The sequence below is a fragment of the Oryctolagus cuniculus genome, chromosome 3 (genome assembly GCF_964237555.1).
Source record: "Oryctolagus cuniculus chromosome 3, mOryCun1.1, whole genome shotgun sequence".
Classification (NCBI taxonomy): Eukaryota; Metazoa; Chordata; class Mammalia; order Lagomorpha; family Leporidae; genus Oryctolagus; species Oryctolagus cuniculus.
In genome coordinates, this window is record NC_091434.1 from 767,228 (window position 1) to 786,463 (window position 19,236).

General features: G+C 67.7%; 1 protein-coding gene across 20 annotated transcripts in view; it reads left to right on the top strand.

The window, feature by feature from the left end:
• Window positions 1-19,236, top strand: part of KIF1A (kinesin family member 1A) — a 66,410-nt gene that overhangs the window by 22,787 nt on the left and 24,387 nt on the right. For 4 of the 20 annotated variants that reach the window (XM_051839311.2, XM_051839312.2, XM_051839313.2 and 1 more), the window contains exons 11-27: window positions 1,049-1,124; window positions 2,548-2,626; window positions 2,879-3,021; window positions 3,424-3,450; window positions 5,188-5,399; window positions 6,258-6,337; window positions 6,496-6,571; window positions 7,322-7,401; window positions 7,655-7,761; window positions 8,471-8,554; window positions 10,261-10,441; window positions 10,509-10,581; window positions 10,677-10,770; window positions 12,628-12,776; window positions 13,199-13,377; window positions 14,514-14,651; window positions 15,310-15,582. In XM_051839311.2, the coding sequence (XP_051695271.1) occupies window positions 1,049-1,124; window positions 2,548-2,626; window positions 2,879-3,021; window positions 3,424-3,450; window positions 5,188-5,399; window positions 6,258-6,337; window positions 6,496-6,571; window positions 7,322-7,401; window positions 7,655-7,761; window positions 8,471-8,554; window positions 10,261-10,441; window positions 10,509-10,581; window positions 10,677-10,770; window positions 12,628-12,776; window positions 13,199-13,377; window positions 14,514-14,651; window positions 15,310-15,582 (2,051 nt within the window). The remainder of the gene's footprint in view (window positions 1-1,048; window positions 1,125-2,547; window positions 2,627-2,878; window positions 3,022-3,423; window positions 3,451-5,187; window positions 5,400-6,257; window positions 6,338-6,495; window positions 6,572-7,321; window positions 7,402-7,654; window positions 7,762-8,470; window positions 8,555-10,260; window positions 10,442-10,508; window positions 10,582-10,676; window positions 10,771-12,627; window positions 12,777-13,198; window positions 13,378-14,513; window positions 14,652-15,309; window positions 15,583-19,236) is intronic. The other 16 variants (XM_051839320.2, XM_051839321.2, XM_051839322.2 and 13 more) reach the window with 7 other exon arrangements.

The window sequence follows — 19,236 nt, forward strand, 5'->3', positions numbered from 1 at the left end:
AGGGGTGTGATTGAGGGTGTGAGGGCTGTGATTGAGGGTGTGAGGGCTGTGATTGAGGGTGTGAGGGGTGTGAGTGAGGGTGTGAGGAGCATGGGAGCTGTACAAGGACCCGAGAGGCTGAGATGCCCGGAGGTGAGGTGAGAACTGGAAGGAATTTGGCGTCCCTGAATGTGAGGGACTTGGGGGCTGTGAGAGGACAGGGGAGACCTGGCTGCGTGGGTGCTCTCTGGGGTCATCTGTGAGGGCGGTGAGGACACGGGGGCTGCAAACCCAGGACATAGGAGAGAATTTGGGGAACTGGTTGAGGATAGAGCCCATGGTCCTGTGGACGGTGGCCACGAGCCGTTTGCACGTGGCTCTGTGGAAGCAGTGGCTGGGGCCAGGTCAGATTAGTCTGGAATGTGCCAGGCGGTTGGGTGGAGAGCGGTGGGTGGGGACTGGCCTCGTGTGGGCGCAGGAGACGGAGACGCCAGGTGTCTGGGAGGTGGTGGGCCTGCCCGAGGGGACTGAGTGTTCGGTGCGGGAGGCAGCAGGTGGGACCACGGGGCTCCTTGCCAATGCCCTTGAGAGGCCGCAGGGCATTTGCCGGGAAGTGGACATCAGCTGTGAGGGCGTCCTGAGGAGCACCTCCCGCAGCTGTGACATGGCGGGGGGCCGGTGGGGGCTCCCCCGGAGGAATAAGAGCACAGGAAGGGGGGGCGCGGCGTGGGTGCTGGGGGAAGCCATGTCAGCAGAGGGGTCGTCCCCTCTGGCCAGAAGGGGCCACCAGGTGCTGACGGCGCTGTGGACTCAGCCCAGTCCCTCTGACAATAGAGGGAGGACATGGTGGCCGGGACGTGAGCCATCCCAGCTCCCGTCCAGCTGCCTGGGCGAGGCACAAACCCGAGGAGTGCGCTGCCCGCCCCTGTCTCTGGGGGGTGTGAGTGAGAGGTGTGGCCCAGCCCCCAGCCCCCACCTGCCCCGGCTCTGGGCCACGCGCAGGCCCTGTGTGGCCCCTCCCTCCTCTGCCGAAGGCTCGGGGCTGACCTTGTGGTTTTCTCTCCCGCAGAACAAGAAGAAGAAGAAGACAGATTTCATTCCATACCGGGACTCCGTGCTGACCTGGCTCCTCCGGGAGAACCTGGGTGAGCACTCGGGCCGGCCACCCCACTCGGACCTCCACCTGGGCCGGGGGAGGCCGGCCACCCCACTCGGACCTCCACCTGGGCCGGGGGAGGCCGGCCACCCCACTCGGACCTCCACCTGGGCCGGGGGAGGCCGGCCACCCCACTCGGACCTCCACCTGGGCCGGGGGAGGCCGGCCACCCCACTCTGACCTCCACCTGGGCCGGGGGAGGCCGGCAACCCCCACTCTGACCTCCACCCTGGGCCGGGGGAGGCCGGCCACCCCACTCTGACCTCCACCTGGGCTGGGGGAGGCCGGCGACCCAGCCACCTGGGTGGGGGCGGGGGGAGCTCCTGCCCCTTTTTATGCCAAGGCCGAGGTGAACGTGGAGGGCCTGGGGCAGCGGCTGGCAGGGAGTTAGCGGGAGCAGGTCTGGGGGGCCAGGATGGCTCGCAGGGGCTGCAGACATGCCCACTGGTGTCAGGGGTCTGGGCTGGGACAGCTGTGCCCCCAGACCCAGTGGCCTGATTTCCTCATCGGGGGTGTGACACCGCGAGCCCCCCTTTCTGCCCCCCAAGCCCCAAGCTGTGGGAGGGCGTTCAGTGGGGAAGGGGAGAGGGTGGCACACCAAGCCCAGACCCCAGCCCTCCCACATCACCCTGGCCATGTGAGTGGCCAGAGAGCTGACGCCTAGGGAGGTGGCTGCGTCTTGGGCTGACCCGGGGTCTGTGGTCTCCCTCGATGCGGGGCCGAGATGGGCGGCCGCAGCCGCCTGGCGATGCATTGTGCTGTGGCACCGTGTGAGGGAGGAGCCGGCAGGGGTCTGTGGGCCTCGCTGAGACGGGACAAGGGTGTCGCAGGAGCACCCAGCTGTGGCTGCAAGGGAGACCCTGCCCAGGCTCAGGCCCAGGGTGGGGCAGGAGAGGCCCCAGGTAGCCTGCTGGGGGTCCAGCATAGCACTGGGCCTGGGTCCTTCTCACTGTCACCTCACCGTCCCTGTGGGGACTTCCGGAACCGTACCCCAGGGCCACGGCCCTGAGGCCACAGAGGAAGGCAGGTGAGACCACCTGTCCACCCTGGAGCTTGGACGGCAGCGGTGCTGAGGGCTGGGGTGGGGCCGGTCAGGGCCGACCCCACGGGCCCTGCCGCCCGGCCTCACCCGCGCCGGTGAGACTGCGCGTTTCCTGGCCACCGGGGCCGAGCAGGCAGTGCTCAGTACGTTGCAGAGTGCGCGAAGCCGTCTGGGGGTGACTGCCTCGCGCCCCGGCCCCAGCAAGGGTGCCTGGTGCGGAGACAGCCCAGCCGGGGAGGGCCGGGGCCAGTGCTGTGCCTCGGCTTACCTCTCTGTCTCAGCTTCCCGCCTGGACGTGGCGGTGGGAGGGAGCGGTGGGGATCGGTGCGAGCCCTCCGCAGCCCTGGGCACAGCCTGGTTTCTGCCCCAGGTGGGAACTCCAGGACAGCTATGGTGGCAGCCCTGAGCCCTGCGGACATCAACTACGATGAGACCCTCAGCACCCTGAGGTGTGTGCCCGAGGTGGGGACCCCTGGGAGAGGGACCGCCTCCCTGGGGGCCTCCCTGGGGCTCTGTGGGCTCCCGGCCTTCGTGGGCCCTGTCCTGTGCGTGCACATTAGGGCTGTGGCAGCCCAGGGTCCCCATAGCTCTTGCTGCCGTGGGGGTGACGCCAGTGCCCTCCGGCAGGGCCGTGGGTGCCCCCTGGGCCCGCTGGCAGAGCTCTCGGCTCGGCCTGGCCCATGCCTCCCCTTGCCACCCAGGTACGCCGACCGCGCCAAGCAGATCCGCTGTAACGCGGTCATCAACGAGGACCCCAACAACAAGCTGATCCGGGAGCTAAAGGACGAGGTGACCCGGCTGCGCGACCTGCTGTACGCCCAGGGGCTCGGCGACATCACCGACAGTGAGTGTCTGTGCCGGCCTGGCCCGGGCAGGGCAGGGGCCGCAGGCCCAGAGGCCTCCCCTGGGGCCAGCGTGCTGGCTCTCCCAGCCCCGCCTCCCTCGCCCTGGACCCAGCTGCCTTGGGATGGGGGGGGGGGGGGTCCAGGCAGGAGCCCTGGCTGAGGGCCGAGCTTTCCGGCCTTGGCTGGATGGAGCTGTGTGGTTTGGGTTTGGCACTGGCCCAGACAGGCCAGAGACGGTGTCCCTGGAAGCCCACCTGGGTCCCCGGGCTGCAGACTGCACCCCCGCCTGTTGCCGCCCAGCCTTCCCCTGGCTCCCAGCCCGCGACGGTGCCAGCCTGCCGGGAACAAACCTCTTCTGTTTCTGTCTCTCCTCCCTCCCTCACGCCTGCCCTGCCCCGTAGCCAACACTGTGCCCGGAGGACCCAAATGTGTGTATTCCCCTTTGCTGCTCTGCACTGCTTCTGGCCCACCGGGGGCCCAGGGCAGCACGGGCGGGGGGCGGACGGGGGTCCCACGGCCTCTCTCACTCCCTGCCTGGAGGAGCCTGGGCTCCTGCCCATCCTGCCTGGATGGCGTCTGAGGGAAACTGAGGCACGGGGGGGCAGGGCGGAGCCCATGCCTCCTGAGGGTGAAAGGGGGTGAGGAGAGGGCCCCTGCGTGCCTGGAGGCCAGGCAGGAGGAGTGTCAGCGCCGTGGGGCTGGGAGGACAGCGGGCCTCCAGGTAGCCTGGCGTTTCTCCAGTTTCTCCAGCCGCCCCATGCCAGGGCCCCTTCTCTCCAGAAGGGCCGTGAGCTGGTCCTCGTGGTGGCCGCCACCAGACCCTGCCCAGGCGTTAGGTGGCCCTGGGCTGGCTCCACGGGGTTCTGTGCTTGCCCTGCGGGCCCTGAGGCGGAAGGGGGCACCCCCTTCCCCCGCCCCGTGCTGCCCTGTGTTTGCTGCTGCGCTGCGGTGTGTCTGCTTCTGCTGGAGGGGCCTGGGGACCTCGCACCCAGGGGAGGGGAGGAGGACGCCCCGCTCTGGGCTGCAGGGGCTGCAGTCCTGGGTGAGCTCCTCGTGTGGGAGTAGGCGCTCCCTGGGGAGGCTGGGGAGCCGCTCACCCCCTCCTTCAGCCGGTCCTGGGGTGGATTTCCGCGCTCAGCGGGGCCAGCCCATCCCCCGCAGCTCAGGGGTGCTGTGCAGTGGGGGTAAGGGGCCGGCGGCACCCACACAGAGGATGAGGGTGAGCATTGGGGCTGCCAGGTGGCTGCGGGTGGGGCAGTGGCAGGAGGCAGGTGCCTGGGAGAGCGCCTGGCTCACAGGCTGTGCGCTGCCACAGGGCAGAGTGGGCTAGCAGGTGGCGTGGGCTCCTAGTGGGCTGGTGGGCTCAGGTTCCCAGGTGGGCGGCACAGGCTCCCTGGTGGGTTCAGGCTCCCTGGTGGGTGGCACAGGCTCCCGGGTGGGCAGTACAGGCTCCCAGGTAGGCATGGGTCCCCTGGTGGGTGGCACAGGCTCCCTGGTGGGTGTGGCCCCCCGGTGGGCAGCGCAGGCGCCCTGGTGGGTGGCACAGGCTCCCTGGTGGGTGTGGCCCCCTGGTGGGTAGCACAGGCTCCCTGGTAGGTGTGGGCCCCCTGGTGGGCGGCACAGGCTCCCTGGTGGGTTCAGGCTCCCTGGTGGGTGGCACAGGCTCCCTGGTGGGCTCAGGCTCCCTAGTGGGCTCAGGCTCCCTGGTGGGTGTGGCCCCCCGGTGGGTGGCACAGGTTCCCTGGTAGGTGTGGGCCCCCTGGCGGGCAGCGCAGGCTCCCTGGTGGGTGTGGGCCCCCTGGCGGGCAGCGCAGGCTCCCTGGTAGGTGTGGGCCCCCTGGCGGGCAGCGCAGGCTCCCTGGTGGGTGTGGGCCTCCTGGTGGGTGGCACAGGCTCCCTGGTGGGTGTGCGCCCCCTGGTGGGCGGCACAGGCTCCCTGGTGGGTTCAGGCTCCCTGGTGGGTATGTGCCCCCTGGCGGGCAGCGCAGGCTCCCTGGCGGGCGGGGCTCCTGGAGGTCTCGCATGTGCTTGCCCTGGGCCGCGGGCTGCCGCGCTCGCTGCGCCGTGCTTCTTGCCGACTCCTGGCTGCACCTCTCGCCTCTCCCCGACTCCGTCTCTCTTTTCTCTCCCTCCGTCGGTCTGTCCGCCCGGCCTCCCTCCCATAGACGCGTCCGACCTTGAGAACAATAACCGCGGCCGCGGCGGGGCGCAGCCGAGTGAGGCCCCTGACAATCTCTCCACAGTGACCGACGCCCTGGCGGGCATGAGCCCCTCGTGCTCGCTCTCGGCCCTGTCCAGCCGCGCGGCCTCCGTGTCCAGCCTGCACGAGCGCATCTTGTTTGCCCCGGGCAGCGAGGAGGCCATCGAGAGGCTGAAGGTGAGGGCCGGGCTGGCCGAGGGCGCTTCCCAGGGGCGCCTCGAGAGGAGGGAGGACCGGGTCGTCCTCCTGGGGCCAGGGTGGAGCAGCAGCAGGTGTCTTGGGCGTGTGGCCACCGGTGGACCCTGGCCTGTCCCCGGCCCACCCACGGCAGCCAGGGAAGCCCAGTGGCTTTAGGGGTCCCTGGACTGATGGACAGAAAGTGCCCATGAAGGACCCTGGATCCCGGTGTCGGGGCTGCCTGTCCCTGAGCAGCAGCAATGGAGAGGGAAGTCCTCAGAGCCACGTGCCCAGGGCCCAGTCTCTTCGCAACTCTAATCGCACCCCTGGTCCTTGTCTCCGGAGCGTGAGCCCGGTGTTGTCTGCAGGGGAGAGGGAGCCGCGACCCCCGGCCCCCAGGGTCCCCACAGTGTCCTTGCTGGGGTGCGGCAGCCTCCCCCCGGAGCCGGCCCCCACTGTGCAGGCCCCAGCTGCCCCCTGCTTACACCCTGGTTCCCAGTGGGCCTGGCTGGTTTCAGGTGTCCACTCCACATTGCTGCAGTGCCGGCCGTGCAAGGGGTGGGGGGCTGGGCTGTGGCCCCAGAGACAGGGGTGCTGAGGCCCCGAGGCCGGGGTGAGGTGGGGCTGCAGGTGCCTAGGTCAGGGGCCCCTCTGGGGCATGGGGTCCATGGACAGTGAGGAGGAAGGACATGGAAGGAGGGTGCTGGTGCCGGGAATGGACGGGCAGTGCCGTGGGAGCTGTGGCAACGTCTGCCGGGCATGTCTTCCTCGCCCCCTCTTTCCCTCCGACCCCCTGCCTCGGTGGCCCGGGGGTCTGGGCCCTGGCCCAGGACCCCACATGCTCCGTGTTGCCCCCAGGAAACAGAGAAGATCATCGCCGAGCTCAACGAGACCTGGGAGGAGAAGCTGCGGCGCACGGAAGCCATCCGCATGGAGAGGTGGGCGCCCCGGCCCAGGCAGCGGCTCCGTGCAGAAGGGCCAGTCCCTGCCGGGGGCGCCTTAGCTCGCTGACCATGGGGGCCACAGGGCCCACAGCCCTGCTGGCTCTGTGAGGCCAGTCCTGGAAGCACCTGCTGACCCCAGCTCTGTCCCCCAGGGAAGCTTTGCTGGCTGAGATGGGCGTGGCCATGAGGGAGGATGGCGGCACCCTGGGCGTGTTCTCTCCCAAGAAGGTAGGGACCCGGTGGGCCCAGGGCCGTGAGGCCACCCTGACTTGGAGACGGGGCAGGTGGAGAGCTGGTGTTCCTGTGAGGAGGGGGCATGGTGGGCACAGCCCCGCCACCCACGGCTGGATCTTCCTCTGAGCGGGGGACCTGCCCTCTGCTTTTTCAAGGCGGGGCATTCTGGTGGTTTTGGAACATTGAGGGGGGCTCTTAGCCACTTAGGGTGTGGAGTCAGCCCCCAAGGGGAGAGCCAGGCTGGGAGCCACTTCCCGGCCGGAGACCTGAGACTTGTGGGGCTGAGCCACTTGTGGGTAGGGCCTGGGGGCCACAGAGCTGGGAGCCTGCTGGCCCCTGGGTGCAGCTGGAGCCGGGGCTGAGTGGCGCTCACTGGCTCACAGGTCCCAGGCCTGGGCTGGGCCTCGGGGGTCTTTGGGGGCCCTCACCTTTCACTGCGTATGTGGCTCCTCTGCCGGGAGGAACTGGCTCGGGCACCTGGACCCCCACTCCGGCCCCTTTGAGACTGGGAGGGCTCCTCAGCCGGGCCCAGGGGCAGGGCGGGGGAGGGGGCACCAGCAGGCACGAGCAGCCTTCCCACTGTGCCAGACTGCTGTGTGCCACAGGAGTGCCCAGGAGGGCGCGGGGCAGCAGGCCCCTTGTGTCCTCCGAGGACCGGTGGTGTCTGGCGTCTGGGAGAGGGAGGTGCAGCGGCCAGCCTGGGCTCCTGCCCTTACCAGGGGTGACCCTCCTGCCGCCCCCCAGACACCACATCTGGTCAACCTGAACGAGGACCCTCTGATGTCTGAGTGCCTCCTCTACTACATCAAAGACGGCATCACCAGGTAAGGCCCCGCGCCCAGTCATGGCGCCTACCGGGCCCAGGGCGTCTCTACATGCAGGGGCTGGGCGGGGCTGCCAGGCGGGGCTGCCAGTCTGATGCCCCCGCCCCCCTCCAAAGTGGGCAGGGAGGACGGCATCACCAAGTGAGGCCCCGTGCCCAGTCATTGCGCCTACTGGGCCCAGGGCGTCTCTAGATGTGGGGGCTGGGCGGGGCTGCCGGGCGGGGCTGCCGGTCTGATGCCCCCGCCCCCCCAGAGTGGGCAGGGAGGACGGCGAGAGGCGGCAGGACATCGTCCTCAGCGGGCACTTCATCAAGGAGGAGCACTGCGTGTTCCGGAGTGACTCCAGGGGCGGCAGTGAAGGTGAGCCCCGCCCGCCCTCAGCCCCGGTTCCGTGCGTGGGTGTGGCGTCTGGGTGCTGGGTAGGGGTGGGTGCTGCTGGGGGAGCCGAGCCCCTTGGGAGGCTCAGTGTGGGACATGGGCGAGCTGTCCCTCCTCTTACCCTGTGCCAGGGCTGCCAGCCAGGAAGCATGGCTGGGCGGCCGGGAGGGCGGAGAGCCTGGGGAGCAGCCATCTGTCCACTCCCTGCCTCGCCACCGCTCCTCCCGGACAGCAGTTTGGCCGTGCCCATCACCTGGCACTGCTGTCACGGTGACGAGCCTGCTGGGCCCCTGGGCTGCTGTAGCATGTGAGGCCCGTATCTGAAGGCTGCTGTCCACCTGGACGTGGTGCTGAATGGTGCTGGTGACAGCTGGCACTCCCAGAATTCTCCTCTGTCCACAGAGCCCCAAGCCCCTGCCGCTTGCTCCGTGGGTGAGCCCAGTGTCAGATGGGTCAGGCTGGCCTCAGTCTCTGGGCTGTATCTGCCTGAGACCTGGCCGGGGCCTGGGGGCTCAGGCCCAGCAGCCTCCCGGGCTCTCACTGGCCCGTTTCCTCCTCTGCCACTTGGGCTGGGACCCCTGCAGCCCCCTCTGAGGCCACACAGGGGCACTGGTGGCCAGGCTCTGTGGACAGCAGCAGGGAGGGAGGCCTGGCACCAGCTCTCACGGGCCTCCCTTTCTCTGTCCTGCAGCCGTGGTGACCCTGGAGCCCTGCGAGGGGGCAGACACCTACGTCAATGGCAAGAAAGTGACAGAGCCCAGCATCCTGCGGTCAGGTAGGGGGGGGCGTGGGGCAGGGGAGGGGCCCGAGGTGACCAGTCAGGTAGAGACCAGGAGAGGGGCATGGGGAGGCCGAGGGGCAGGCAGGGGCGCGAAGTGGCCCCTGTCCTCACGTCCCAGTCACCCTATCTGCCTGGTATACCAGGCAGAGATGGCCACGCCCATGGCACCAGGACCCCTGAGCCAGTGAGCGGACAGTGGGGTGAGGGGAACCTGCCTGGGCTACAGCAGGCAGCCCTGGACAGGTGTGGTGAGTGACTGGGGGCGGCCGTCGGCAGCCGTCCTGACTGTTCCCATGTGAGTGCTGTTGAAGTCTAACTTCAGCGCCGTGCACAGGCATGCGGGGGCCTGGCCCGGGCGGTGCAGACGGAGGGTGTGGCGACTCAGCGCTCCGGCGCACGACGGGGCTGGTCCAGGAGCCAGCCCCTGCGACCGTGGGGCTGGCGTGGCAGGCGTGCAGCCACAGCTGGGAATGCAGGCAGGGACTTGGGGTCTGTGCCTGACTGGACGAGGCCCTCGCTGCCGCGTCCCCTTCCGTCCAGCCAGCTGCTGGCAGGCCGGGCCCCGCGCCAGAGCCCCAGCGACACCCACACAGCCCGCGATTGTCTTGCTGGTGCCGCAGCCCGGCCCAGCAGATGCACGAAACCCGCCAACTGCCAGCCTCCACCAGGCGTGAGGGCCAGGAAGACCCTCGCCCCGCCCTGAAGGGCATGTCCACGAGTCTGTGCTCCTGCCTTTGGGGCCCCCAGGGAGGGCCAGGGGCCTCCTGAGTTTTGGGGTCACCTTGCCAGCCTGTACAGGAAGACGGGGCACAGTTAGGCCTGGGTGGTGGAGGCAGGGCAGACACCTGATGCCGACCCGGGGTCAGCCTGGTGCCCGGGGTCCCGGGGTCCCGGAGGGCACACCTGTGCCCGACCCGGGGTCAGCCTGGAGCCCGGGGTCCCGGGGTCCCAGAGGGCACACCTGTTCCTGACCCGGGGTCAGCCTGGCACCCGGGGTCCCGGGATCCTGGAGGGCACACCTGTGCCTGACCTGGGGTCAGCCTGGCGCCCAGGGTCCCGGGGTCCCAGAGGGCATACATGTGCCCGACCCAGGGTCAGCCTGGTGCCCAGGGTCCCAGAGAGCACACCTGTGCCTGACCCAGGGTCAGCCTGGTGCCCAGGGTCCCGGAGGGCACACCTGTGCCCGACCCGGGGTCAGCCTGGAGACCAGGGTCCCGGAGGGCATATCTGTGCCCGACCCAGGGTCAGCCTGGCGCCCAGGGTCCCGGGGTCCCGGAGGGCACACCTGTTCCCGACCCGGGGTCAGCCTGGCGCCCGGGGTCCCAGGGTCCCGGAGAGCACACCTGTTCCCGACCCGGGGTCAGCCTGGCGCCCAGGGTCCCGGGATCCCGGAGGGCACACCTGTTCCCAACCCAGGGTCAGCCTGGAGCCCGGGGTCCCAGAGGGCACAGCAGAAGCCCACGTTTGCAGCTGCTGCTGGCTGCTGAGCTGGGAACGGCCTGAGGAGGTGGATTTGAGGGGAGGGGGCTGCAGGTAGGGCCTGGAGCTGGGGGCAAGGGGTAAGGTGCTCCTGGTAGCCAGGCAAGTGTCCGAGGCCCGGGTCCAGCGAGGGCCCGCACCCCTGCCTCTGCTTTCTCCTCCCTGCTTGGGGCCGCCGGAGACCTGCAGGTCCCCAAGGCCAGCCGTGCCTCTGTCCCCAGGAAACCGCATCATCATGGGTAAGAGCCACGTGTTCCGCTTCAACCACCCGGAGCAGGCGCGGCAGGAGCGGGAGCGCACGCCCTGCGCAGAGACGCCCGCCGAGCCCGTGGACTGGGCCTTCGCGCAGCGCGAGCTGCTAGAGAAGCAGGGCATCGACATGAAGCAGGAGATGGAGCAGAGGTGAGGCTGGGTGGGCCTGGCGCGCCCCGCCGCCCCCGCCCCTGCTCACCCCCGCCCCCACCCGCAGGCTGCAGGAGCTGGAAGACCAGTACCGCCGGGAGCGGGAGGAGGCCACCTACCTGCTGGAGCAGCAGCGGCTGGTGAGCGGCCGGGCCTCGGCTGGGGGTGGGGGCGGCCGGGCCTCCGCTGGGGGTGCGGGCCGGCCGGCGAGAGCCATGGCCTTGCCTCTTCGCAGGACTACGAGAGCAAGCTGGAGGCCCTGCAGAAGCAGATGGATTCCAGGTACTGCCCAGAGGTGAACGAGGAGGAGGAGGAGCCGGAGGACGAAGGTGAGGGCCTCCCCGCGGCCACCGGGTCAGCACCTCCGCCCGGGGTCAGGTTCTGTGCCGGGGAACTGCCTCCTGGCCCCTGGGAAGGATTATGGGGCCTGAGCCGCACAGGTCCGCGTGCGTGTGCACATGTGCACACGTGCATGCTGGTACCGAGGGGCAGGGCTCACCGTGCGCACAGCCTGCGCCCATGCACCCCATTCTGTGTGCTGTGGAGACCACAAGGTCGAGGTCCGCCCTGACCTCGGGACCCTGAGTGCATGCTCCGGCCACAGTGGGTGGGGCTGTGGCTGCAGGTCCATGTGCACTTGGCATCCAGCAGCTGGCCACACTGACACACTCACACACTCACACTGACACACTAACACATGCACACTGACACACACACTGATACATGCTTACACAGACACACTAACACATGCACACTGACACACTAACACACAACACACACTGACATACACACACTGACACACTCACACTGTTACATTAACACACGCCAACACACTCACACTGACATACACACACACACTGACACGCTCACAAACACAGATACACTAACACACATGCCAACACACTCACACTGACACACACACTGACACACTAACACATGTACACTGACACACTGACACACTAACACATTGACACACTAACACACACACCAAACACACTGACATATACACACACTGACACACACACACACTGACATGCTCACACACACTGATACACTAACACACACACCAACACACACACAGACACACACATCACTCACAAACACATCTCACTCACACATTTACACACACTGATGTGCTCACACATGCACTCATGCACATTGACACACTAACACACACCAACACACACAGACACACTGGTACTGGCACTAACACAAGCATACTGACACACTCACACTGAGACACATCATACACAGACACATCTCACACACATTTGCACACACTGACACACTCACTGACATGCTCACACTGACACACGCTGACGCACACCTCACACACACCTCACACACTTCACACACCTCACACACACTGATGTGCACACAAACTGACACACCTCACATACTGACACTGATGTGCACACACACTGACACACACCTCACACACTGACACACTCCTCACACACTGACAGTGATTTGCACACACACACACCTCACACACTGACACACTCCACAAACACTGACACACTCCTCACACACAGACACACTGATGTGCACACACACACTGAAACACCTCACACACTGACACACACACACTGATGTGCACACACTGACACACTAACACACGCACACTGACACACACCTCACACACTCACCAGTCCAGTGAGATTCCTTCTCAGAACTCAGGGACTCTGGGTGGGAGGGGCAGCTGAGAGGTGGTGGTCTGGGAGGGAGGAGGGGCGGTGGTCTGGGAGGGAGGAGGGGCAGTGGTCTGGGAGGGAGGAGGGGCAGTCTTGGCTCCAGGAGGAGCTCCCGGCCTTTCTCCCGAGGGCCCAGTGGACAGACAGGCGCGTGCCCTGGGAGGGCCAGTCCCACCCTGTGGGCACCATCTGCTCTCCCGCCCCCTCCCAATTCCCTGCCCCCAGTGCCGAATGTGGCTCCCATGGATGAGGTCTCCCACCCTCTCCTGGCACAGAGCCGCCCTGGCCTGGGCTGGAGGGGGTGCCTGGAGCCACAGAGCCAGGACAGGGGCCTGCCCCCTGCCCCCCTCAGGCCACAGGGACCACGGTGGGCGTCGGTGTCCAGCCTGTGATCTTTTCATTCGGGTGCCACCCTGTGGGGTCAGCCAGGGCCCCCTGCAGTGCCGGCCCCGGGTGGGGCGTGGTGGGCAGTGCTGTGGCCTCTCCCTGCAGTTCAGTGGACGGAACGGGAGTGTGAGCTGGCGCTGTGGGCCTTCCGGAAGTGGAAGTGGTACCAGTTCACATCCCTGCGGGACCTGCTATGGGGCAACGCCATCTTCCTCAAGGAAGCCAACGCCATCAGTGTGGAGCTGAAGAAGAAGGTGCAGCCCCCCCCCCCTGCAGGCCCCACTGTTCTTCTACAGCCCCGCCCCTCCCTCTGCAGCCCCACCCTCCCTCTGCAGCCCCGCCCCTCCCTCTGCAGCCCCACCCTCCCTCTGCAGCCCCGCCCCTCCCTCTGCAGCCCCACCCTCCCTCTGCAGCCCCGCCCCTCCCTCTGCAGGCCCCATCCCTCCTTCTGAAGCCCCGCCCACCCAGCCTGGGCCACTGGAAGTGAGGGCAGTTGAGGGTGGCCCTAGGACCGGCTGGGGTGGGCTCATCACCCTCTGTGCGCAGGGCAGGCATGGCCATCAGGGCTGATGGAGCAGGTGGCACTGTCCAGTGGACTCCGGGGGTGTGGGGCTGAGATCCAAGTTGGCAGGGAGGCCCTGGCCTGGCTGACCGGGGTCGTCTTCCTCCTGCCCAGGTCCAGTTCCAGTTTGTCCTCCTCACTGACACGCTGTACTCCCCGCTGCCTCCGGACCTGCTGCCCCCGGAGGCGGCCAAGGACCGGGAGACACGGCCCTTCCCCCGCACCATTGTGGCCGTGGAGGTCCAGGACCAGAAGAACGGGGCCACCCACTACTGGACGCTGGAGAAGCTCAGGTGGGCTGGCGGGCAGTCGAGGGGCCAGGGCTGCCTCCCCCAGGGATGGTGGATGCGCTGTTTCTCCTGCCTTCGTTCCGTGGTCACGTGTGGAAAACAAGGAGATGGGGGCTGAGGCCAGGGGCCAGGAGCTGTGGCAGTGTTCCTGGTTCGAGGGCTTGCGTGGGAGAAGCCCAGAGGGCCTGGGGGTATACTGTCCCCCAGCCAGCCGGAGCCGGGAGAGGCAGGGAGGGGGCAGCTCCTGGACCCCGGACACTTGCAGGAGGTAGAGGTGGAACTGGGGCAGGGCCGGCCAGGGAGCGGGAGAGGGCAGCCAGGGACCGCTTGTCCGTCCCTGCTGGACAGGAGGGCTCCTGCACTGCACACACTCTGGCCTGCGCCAGGTCTCACTGTCACGCCGAGAGGCACAGCCAGGCATCACTCAGTCCTCGGGCGGAGAGGAGGCGGCGCGTGGTCTGGACCGGGAGGGAGCCAGGGGCAGGCGGGGCAGGGGACCAGCCAGTCAGAACCGGGCTCCGGGCCTCAGTGGCGTAGGCAGGGCTGCTGGTGCCGTGTGAGAGGAGGTTAGAGAAGGGGGCGGTCTGGGCGTGGGCCCCCTCCCGCAAGGTGCTGCCTCTGGGGAGCGGCGAGACGGGAGGGGCTCCCGGAGGTGTGAGTGACGCAGTGACCGCTCTCAGACCCTCCCCTTTCTGGTGCGGTTTAGCTGCTCACACTCACGTCCATGCACCTGCAGGCACTCGCACACGACAGTCAGACACGCACTCTGCATTGTGCAGACACAGCCTCGTGCTCACCCCCACTGCACGCTCACGCCAGGCAGACGCTTGCCTCGTCACTCGGGGTGGGCCTGAGCCCCCCGCCAGGGCCCGGCCCCCGCCTTTCTTCCTTCTTGGGTAAAACTTTTGCAGCCTTTGTGCTGAGCTCTGCTCGGGCGGCCCCTCCCTCCCCCGGCAGCTTCCCGGCTGTGGACCTCGGCCACCCTGCCGCTGTCCTGCGAGGGGGTGGGGGCAGTCAGGGGTGAGCCTGCCGCTCGCGGTGGCTCAGGGGCTTCCTGCAGTGCCCCCACCCCGCCCAGGCCGCGTGACCCCGCTGCAGCTGGCCCTGGGCCCCGGTCCTCACGGCCCTGCCCCCTGCAGGCAGCGCCTGGACCTGATGCGGGAGATGTACGACCGAGCGGCCGAGGTGCCCTCCAGCGTGGTGGAAGACTGTGACAACGTGGTGACTGGCGGAGACCCCTTCTACGACCGCTTCCCCTGGTTCCGGCTGGTGGGCAGGTGGGCGCCTCCTCCCGTCCCTGGCTGAGAGAGAGGGTGGGGGGTCCATGGGGGCAGGAAGTGGGCCTCCTCCTGAGGCCTGGAGCCCCCACAGGAGAGGACGCCCAGGACGCCTGCCCATCCCAGCCCCACCCGTGTACGCCCCACGCCTGCCCAGGCCCTACCGAGCCCCCTCTGGCCCACGGTAGCCCCGTTCTTCCAAGCGACCTGGGAGGGGGTCTCGGCACCGCCCACCCACCCTGCAGTGCAGGACCCTGGGTCCACATGTGAACACGGGAGGCTCCGTCACCTGCTGGCCTTGGGGTGGGAACATGAGGTGGAGCTGGGTCCCAGCCCCCGTCCTCCCGTGGTCCCTCTCCTGGGCTGTGTCCAGCCCTGCACCCCACATGGCCAAGCTCTCGAGGTCCTCACAGCGCCAGCTGCGCCCGGCCAGGACCCCTGTTCTCACCCACACCTCCGGTGCCTTCCAGAACCTTCCAAGCCGTCCGGCTGGCCACACACGATCTCTTCCCAAGGCCGGGGACGGGGGCATTTTGTTCCATGTCCTGGCGGCTGCGAGTCGGTCTGGGTTTGACAGCAGCCGCCCCGCCCGCCCCGGCCCCGCCCACCCCGCGAGCGGCTGTGTTAACTTCTCTCTGTCTTGTCGCACTAACCTCAGTTCAGCCATCTCTGGCTGCAACAGCTACCCTCTTCTCAACACATGCATGAGCGAGCGCATGGCTGCTCTCACCCCCTCCCCAACCTTCTCGAGCCCCGACTCCGACGCCACCGAGCTTGCCGAGGAGCAGAGCGTGGGGGAGGAGGAGGAGGAGGAGGAGGAGGAGGAGGAGCAGGAGGAGCACCTGGAGGACGACGTCTTTCCGGAGCACACGCTGTGCGACGGCCGGGACCCGTTTTACGACCGGCCCCCCCTGTTCAGTTTAGTAGGAAGGTTGGTGAGGCCGAGCACAGCATGCTGGGAAGGACCCAGCTCTTTGGCGCAGGAGCACTGCCGCGGGCCGGAGCCTGGGCGAGGCAGGCTGAGGGGAGGGGCCTGAGGGAGCCTGGGCTCCCCGCGCGTCCCCAGGGCGGGGCTCTGGCCCAGCAGGGGGTCGGTCCAGTTACAGGAGAGGCAGAGGGTCCGGCCTGGGAGCCCCGGGGTGGCCGCGGCTCAGGCCCCTAATGCCTTCCTTGTGCAGGGGCCTTGGAAAGCGAGGCCTAGCCGCCTGCGGCCCGGGTGCCTGGCCCCTCGTCCCGGGGCTCGGCTTGGTCCTGGTGGGAGTGGCTTTACTTCCTTCCACGGCTGTCGGGAGCAGCTGTCTGTGGAAGAGGAGCCGGGCTCAGAGGGGCCGTGCTGAGGCCGGGGAAGCAGCCGGCCCCTCCCCCACCCCCGAAGCCTGGGGGCCTGGGCAGACCCTGGCCCACCAGAGGAGAGTGTGTCCCGGCTCCTCCTGGCCCACTGCCCACGGCAGAGTGGAGCTGCTGCTAAGCCCTCCTGGATGATGCGAGAGGCGAGGCCAGGAGGTGGGCGTGGGCCGTGGGGACGAGCCCTGCCTGCAGCCACGTCAGACACGCGCAGCCTGCGTGGGCAGCAGGCGCCGGAGACCCAGCTGCAGTGGGCAGTGGCTGATGTCTCGAGCTCATGTACATCAAGAGGCTTGAGATAATTGTAAATAATTAATAATAATTGTAAATCAATAATAATTAAAAATAATAATTTTAAATCTATTTACTTGAGAGGCAGGGAGAGAGAGAGAGAGAGAGATCTGCTATCTGCTCTCATTCCCCGAGTGCCCACAGCAGGCAGGGCTGGGCCAGGCCGGAGCCAGGAGCCCAGAGCTCCACCCTGGTTCCCCATGTGGGTCAGGGGCACTGGACTCGAGCCGTCACCTGCTGCACGTTAGCGGGAAGGTGGCAACGGAGCAGCCAGGACTCCCCTGTGGGGGCCTCTGCCCAGCCCAGCCCTAACGGCTACACCAAATGAACCCCTGGATGGTTTTTCATAGCAACCCCCCTTCTGGATCCTGCCCAAGCCAGGGAGCGGGCAGCCCAGCGCCGGAAGCCTTCGGTGGCCCCTGGCCCCGGGGTTAGCGCTGGGCTAACTCCGGCCTGGGAAGGTAGCAGGTGCCTGGATTTCTGCGAGTGTCGTGGGGGTGGTGGGCTGGCCTGCTGGGGACAGACGTCACGGCCGTCTCCCTCCGAGGTGCCGGGCTCTGGACATTCTGCAGGGGCTGAGAGAGGAAGCAGACCCCAGGCCAGCTCCACGCAGGCCTCTAGGTGTCCGGGAGGCATGGGCAGGGGTCAGGAGCTGCAGGGGTGGCACATTGGGCCAGGCGTGGGCTCCTGCAGTGTCGGCCGGAAAGAGCTGGGTCCTTCCACCGTTTCTTTCCCCCCTCGTGGATTTGAGATTTTACAAAACCACCAAACCAAACGACGGTCCTTGCCGAGAGGCCCGGCCCCCGTCCAGGGCGGCCTCTGACGGCCTCGTGGGCAGCCATCCTGGTCTTTTTGTTCTGGCAAGAATTGGCTTCTCCCGCGCAGCGGCTATGCAGGCCCAGCCTGGGAAGGACCCACCGGGATTTGCCTTTTATCCTGGTAGCTGCTGGCTCTCTCTCCAAAGCTTGAGCAAAATTGGGCGCCCACTTTTGTCCCCTCTGGAAAGGCTCCCCGGGTCCCAGCATGCATCTCTGCACCTCACCAATCTGTGGTTAGCGCTGCCTCCTCCCTCCCGCCGTGCCGTGTCTGCCTCTGCCGCCTCCTCCCCTCGGGGTGGGTTTCAGTCTGCTTCAAGGTACACTCGCCTCGTGGCACGGCCAGTCCTGTGTCCAGAGCTAGGGGCCTTGGGGGGCCTGAGGGTGGGGAGGAGAGGGTTGGTGTCAGCTGCCCAGGGGCATGGCCGGCCGCGTCAGGGCTGGGCTGGGCTCTGGCCCCCTGGTGGCAGCAGGGACGGCTCTGCCACCTGCAGGCAGGGGTGGGGAGCCCAGCCTGCCCCCCGCGAGGGCTGTGAGGCCTGGGCAGCAGCAGGAGGCGCTGCCCCCTCAGCCCCATCGTCTTGTGCCCCAGCTGCATCCATTGGGTGAGCCCTACTAGTGTCAGGCAGCTTCCAGGCCCGGCCCACAGCCCCCCCCCCCCGGTGGCTGGTGCTTGCCCTGGGGACAGTGGCTGTGGGGGTCCCAAGGGCTCCCTCACCATCACCAAGCGGACTGGGATGGGATGGGGTCAGCCAGCGAGGCTACTTTGGCTTCTAGAACACTTGGCACCAAAGCTGCCAACACAGCCACGACCCCCGCCTGGGCGCCCAGGGCAAATGCCCCGGGAATGTGTGTCTGCCCTCAGTGGGGTTGTGAGGTCAGGGAAGGGGAGGAGGGGCCCAGCCCCCAGGGTCGCTGTCACTGTCTCAGCACCAGCCTCCTACCTCGGGCAGTGGCTGCCCAGCCGGGTCTGGGTGTGACCTGGGCTGCTTCTCTGTTAACAGAACTGTGGGCAGCGGAGCGTGGCCAGCGCTGGGTGGGAGTTGGGCAGGGGCTGGCTGCGGGTTCAGGGCCTGGGCCCTGCTCTGTGCCTTGGTTCCTCTTCCGAAACACTGCTTCAGATCTCTGTGCCATCGGGGATCCTGGCCTGTGCACCCCTAAGAAGCCACGGTACCCTGTTAGGGACACAGCCCTGCCCCAACCCCGACCACAGAGGCTCCGTCCCTGTGAGTGCTCGCCAAGGCGCTGGCTGCTGTGGGTCTCCGGCCTCCCTGGCCGCCAGCTTGCCTCACAGGGGCTTGAGCCTGGTCTGTGAGCCCGGCCCCCACCTTGTATGTGGAAAGCTGCATCCGGGCTGTGCCCGGCTCCTGAGCCCGCTGGTCAGCCACTCACGGAGGCCATGCTTGGCTCCTACCAGCTTTCACCAGTAGCGGGCGCTGTGGGGACAGCCGGGCCTGCCCTGCCTCAACCTCACTGCTTCCTGCCCTGAACCCAGCTGTCCAGGGCTGTGGGGAGGTCCCATCAGGTCAGTGCCCAGAGACCCTCTGGTTGCTGTGGACCCTGGCAGGGGCCAGTGCTGGGCCAGTGAGGGGCTCCAGGGAGACCCCTGCAGTAGCATAAGGGTGTGGAGGAGGAGGAGGGGCTGGGCTGGCGCCAGGTTCTGAGTCCCTGTCGTGGGGAAGTGGAGCAGGGTCAGGGCCCCGCTGGGAAGAGCCCCACTTGCCCCCCTACCCGGCCCGGTGCCTGAGCCACGGTGCCTGTCTGGAGTCCCTTGTCCCTCAGGACAGCTGGGGGGTGGGGTGGGAGCTCGCCAGCTCCCAGACCCCTACCCAGTGTCCCCCTGGCCGGCAGGCTGTGGACTCCCCTCCCTGTCCCCCATCACCTGCCTTCCTGGCTGAGACCCTAGGCTTCTCTGCTCCTTCCCCACCCCTGCACCCACCCAATCCTGACTTCCTGGCTTCCCACCTGCTCCCGTGTGCACATCCTGCCCACCCACTGCTGTGTCCATGTCCTGCCCACCCACTCCCGTGTCCACGTCCTTCTCTCCCCACCTGCTCCCATGTCCACGTCCTGCCCACCCACTCCCATGTCCACGTCCTTCTCTCCCCACCTGCTCCCATGTCCACGTCCTGTCC